General features: G+C 31.6%; 1 protein-coding gene across 1 annotated transcript; it reads left to right on the forward strand.

Moving 5' to 3' along the window:
- Nucleotides 1-2185: 2185 nt before the first annotated feature.
- On the forward strand, nt 2186-4577 carry LOC145663736 (uncharacterized protein F54H12.2-like). The gene is made up of 2 exons (XM_081729817.1): nt 2186-3682; nt 4352-4577. Exon 1 carries the CDS (start codon nt 2370-2372, stop codon nt 3678-3680), a length of 1311 nt encoding a protein of 436 aa, XP_081585943.1. The 5' UTR covers nt 2186-2369; the 3' UTR covers nt 3681-3682; nt 4352-4577.
- Nucleotides 4578-5066: the final 489 nt, after the last annotated feature.

The raw sequence follows: 5066 nt of genomic DNA on the forward strand, positions 1-5066 counted from the left end.
AAACGACCAGTATGGTCAAGGTGGAAACCGTAAACAAACAGTTAAGCAAGATTTACTACAACCCTTCACATCCTGCCTCGTTTTCAACTGTTAAAAAATTGTGGATAGCTACAAAGAAGAAAATTCCTATACATTATATAAGAAGATGGTTACTGCAACAAACAACATATACGTTACACAAACCTGTACGTCATCGTTTTAAAAGAGATTTCTATGTAGTGAATAACATTGATGATGAGTGGGAAAGTGATATTAATGATCTTCAATCTCTTCATAAATTTAATGATGGATATCGTTATATTCTTACAGTGATAGATGTGTTCAGTCGATATGCATGGGCTGTGCCATTAAAATCTAAAAGTACAAATGATGTCTTAAAAGCATTGCAAATTGTGTTCAAAGACAGAAAACCAATTACATTCCGAACAGATAAAGGAAGTGAGTTTACTAATAAAACAATACAGAAGTACTTAGTGCACAACAAAATAAAACATATTACAACTAAAAATCCTGATATAAAAGCTAGTATTGTAGAACGTTTTAACAGAACTCTAAAAGAAAAAATGTGGAAGTATTTTACAAAGTATCAAACGTATAATTATTTAAATGTATTACCTCTTCTTGTGAAATCATACAATGAAGGTTATCATTCAAGTATAAAGATGTCACCTGCAAATGTTTCTCAAAATAACCTATTACAAGTATGGCATAATCAATATGATAATAAAATAAAGAAGAAGAAGAAGAATCCAAATTTCTCAAAACATCTTAAGATTGGTGATACAGTACGAATTAGTAAAACTAAACGTACATTTGATAAAGGATATATGCAAAATTGGACTTGGGAAATATTTAAAGTGAAGAAGATAATACCAAGAGATCCACCTGTTTATGAAATTGAAGATTTAAACAAGGAACCACTGGATGGATTATTTTACAGAGAGGAATTACAACCTGTGACGTTATCAAAGACATTTTACATAGATAAAATCATACGTACAAGAAGAAAAGGCAGCAGAAAAGAATATCTTGTTCATTGGAAAGGATATCCTTCTTCTTTCGATTCCTGGATACCTGCATCATCCGTAAAGAAGATCGAGAAGTACAGTGGAACCTGATGGAGATTTTTACGTTACGCTTCCCAGTAATAGTTCTATGGAATATTTTCCTGACAACACCTTAACATCATACACTACGAAACTTCATCAAAGAATGGAATTCCATGAAAAGTGGGAAGTGGCTATTGTTGAAATTCATTATCCTCATTCAATATTAAATATTAATGACGAAAATAATAAAATTTTTTACAAACCTGCAAAAAGTGATGAATGGAAATTTATAACTATTCCTGTACGTTATTACACTGACATATCAGAACTGATAAAGATAATAAATACGTACAACAGATTCACAAATTTACATATTTCTTATACTCGTGAGAGTAATACCTGTTTTATACGACGTCTTCATAAAGACATAGATGTAGACGTTGCATTATCACCAAGTGTTAGTGCGATGTTGGGGTTTGATCCAAGCGTTGATTTAAAGGATATGCAACAAGGCCAAAGCATTCCAAATTTACGTTTAGGACTTCCATCTACAATGTATGTGTATTGTGATATAATTCAATCTGTATTTGTTGGAGATACAGTAGCACCATTATTACGTATCATAAATATGAATCCTGTGAATCATACATTTGGAAGTAGTGTTATAGAAATTTTTAATACTCCACATTATGTGCCTATAGAGAAGATGCATTTTGAACACATCAAAATAGATATAAGAGATAGTACAGGCTCTCCACTGGCATTCACTTTCGGAACTGTATGCGTTAAACTACATTTTCGACCAGTGCGTCAACATCGACAAATATGAATAATCCATATTTACAATATTATCAAAAACAAGCTCTTTCTGGAACTGGAAACGTTTATGTTGGCTCCCCTTATCAAGTTGGACATGGTATTGGAAGTTTCCTTGGAGGATTATTTCGTTCTGTCATGCCACTAGTAAAACAAGGAGCTAAAACAGTAGGAAAGGAATTATTAAAATCTGGAGCAAACGTTATTACTGATGTCATCATCGACAATCAACCTATTAACGAATCCTTTCATCAACGAATGGGTGAAGCGAGATCCGTCTTGCAAGACAAAGCAAAAAATAAACTAAAATCTATGCTAGGATCTGGATATCAACGAAGGAAAAGAAGAATTACACATCATTCCATCTTTAACCCTTCACCATTACACATCATCAAGCGCAAGAAGAAGAAGGGCAAGAGGAAACGTACACAGAAAACAAAGAAAAATCAGTCTTATAAGAAGAGGAAGTTATCACACGATATCTTTGATTAAATCATCACCATTATGGCTTTCTTACATCATCAATCCTGCGAGTGTGTAAAAAGTGAACTAGATATTTTTTCTACAAAACCAACGCAAACCAGTATATTGGATAATCATGTCGTTACATACAAACCAATCAGTTCACTAGCTGATAATGCTCCTATAGAGTTTGTCATCCCAGGAACAAGTGATGAATACATAGATCTACCACATACTCTTCTTTACATCGAAGCTCAAATCGTTAAGCCTGATGGATCAGCATTTGGTGAAAGTGATAAAGCTGTGGCTCCTATTAATGACTTTTTAAATTCTATGTTCAGTGAAGTGGAAGTGTATTTAAATAACAAACTGATTTCATTTCCATCTCATAATCATCCATATCGATCATACATTGAAAAACTGTTAAATTATGATGATTCTGCTAAAAATACTCATCTTCAATGTGCATTCTGGTTTCAAGATACTGCTGGACATATGGATGCAACATCTAGTGGTAATAAAGGATTTCAACAACGTTATGAATTAACAAAAAAAAGTGCAAAATTCGACATGCTTGGACATCTTCATTGTGATATTTTTAATCAAGATAAATTTTTAATCCAAGGAGTAGAATTACGTCTCAAGTTAATTCCTGCAAAGCCAAACTTTTGTCTCATCGCTAGTGATGCGTCTGTTGAGGCTAAAGTGAACATTTTAGACGCTGCTTTACATATTAAAAAGATTAATGTTAGTCCTACAATAAAACTAGCACATAACAAGCTTCTACAATCAACAACAGCCAAATATCCTCTCACAAGAGTGCAAATGAAGTCGTTCGTCATTCCAAAGGATCTTCAATCAAAAACAATTGATAATTTATTTATGGGAGTATTACCAACTCGTGTGATTGTGGCGTTCACACAAAATGATGCCTATACAGGAACAATAACTTCAAATCCATTTCATTTCAAACATTTTGACATCAATTTCTTCTCTCTATACATTGATGGAAAACCTGTACCTTCAAAACCATTACAACCAATTTTCGAAAACAACCTCTATGTTTCCTCATATCATACCTTATTCTGTGGATCAGGCATTCACTTTTCCAATCATGGCAACAATATTCCTCGCCTTGACTTTCCTCAAGGATACACTATCTTTGTTTTCGACATTACTCAAGATGGAGAAGCCAGCGCTGTGCAGCATTGGAATCTTATACGTCATGGGTGTGTTCGTCTGGAAGTTCATTTTACGAAGCCTCTACCAGCACCTATCTCCTGCGTTGTGTATGGAGAATTCCAATCTCTCTTAGAAGTGGATCATCAGAGGAACATCATCATGGATTTTTAAAGGTACGTTATTTAAATATCATATCATATATGTACATGTCTGCATTTTTATACATGATGTCCTCTACACTAGATTTATTGAATGCTTTGCAAACAAATTCTTTATTTCACAATCATTTCGTTGGCGTATATGCAGCCAATGAATTACCAGCACATGTTCCACTACCTGCAGCTATCATCATAAATACAGATCCCTCGAACAAACTTGGTACACACTGGATTTCCGTATATATTCATACTGATGGCCGTGCCCACTACTTCGATACATTTGGATTTCCTCCATATGTAATGCATCATATTCAATTTCTACGTAGAAATTCCACTTCTTATACATTTAATAATAAACAAATTCAAAGTGTAAAATCATCCCTATGTGGGCATTATTCATATCTTTTCCTATGCTTCAAAGCTAAAGGAAAGTCCTTAAATGAATTTCATTACACTTTCTCATCAACTCCAGAAAAAAATGATCGTCGTTTGCTGTATTTACTTTTACAGGTAACCATGTCTTCATTCTTCTTCTTCGTTTGTTTTGATTACTTTCTTTTCATATTATTGTAGGTAGCCTTTTCTTCTTCTTCTTTATTATAATGTGTTTGTATGTATTATTATTTGTTCATGATTATAGATAAAATAAATTTTAAGTTTGTTTTTCAATTTTTTTCATTTCAGAGAGTAAAAGATCGTCATCGTGTGTATGGACATCATCTTCAATGTACACATTGACTTCTATCTACGTTTCATCACCAACATCAACAGCAGTAGTATCATCAGTGAACAGTATATGGCAGTTGTGAAGTTATCAACACGTGAACAATGGAAACAAAATCTAACGTTCTTTTTAAAATGTACTATACTTACCGTCGTTTTAATTGTGTAAATATTTTCATCAACAATAAACACTTTGTATTATTTTTTCTCTTTGAAAACAAATGTTTTATTTCTTATTTTCTCCGTTTCCTAATAAATAAATATGTTTTATGATCAGCTATGTAATTAAATACACATATCATAAAACATATTTTTAAGTCATTGAATTAAAGAATTTCATAGTGATTTAAAAAAAAGATTCTAAAACTGATTTTTAATTCAATGATGTAATCATATAACTACATAATAATAATAATAATGAATTCAAATACTTAATCAGTTATTCTTTCGTAAATTAAATCAAGTATGTGAATTCAATATTATTATTATTATTATGATAGGACTTTTGTTTTTTAAAATTTTAATATTAATTATTTTAGTTCCTTTTTTTTAAAATTAAAAAAAAAAGTCCTAGCATACTTAAGACAAAGTTGTATAATAATAATAATTTCAAATACTAATTTTTATTTTAACATTCATTTCAAGAATTTGAATTCATTATTATTATTATTATTAT

Source organism: Thermobia domestica, chromosome 11, assembly GCF_964235325.1.
Source record: "Thermobia domestica chromosome 11, izTheDome1.hap1.1, whole genome shotgun sequence".
NCBI classification, from domain to species: Eukaryota; Metazoa; Arthropoda; class Insecta; order Zygentoma; family Lepismatidae; genus Thermobia; species Thermobia domestica.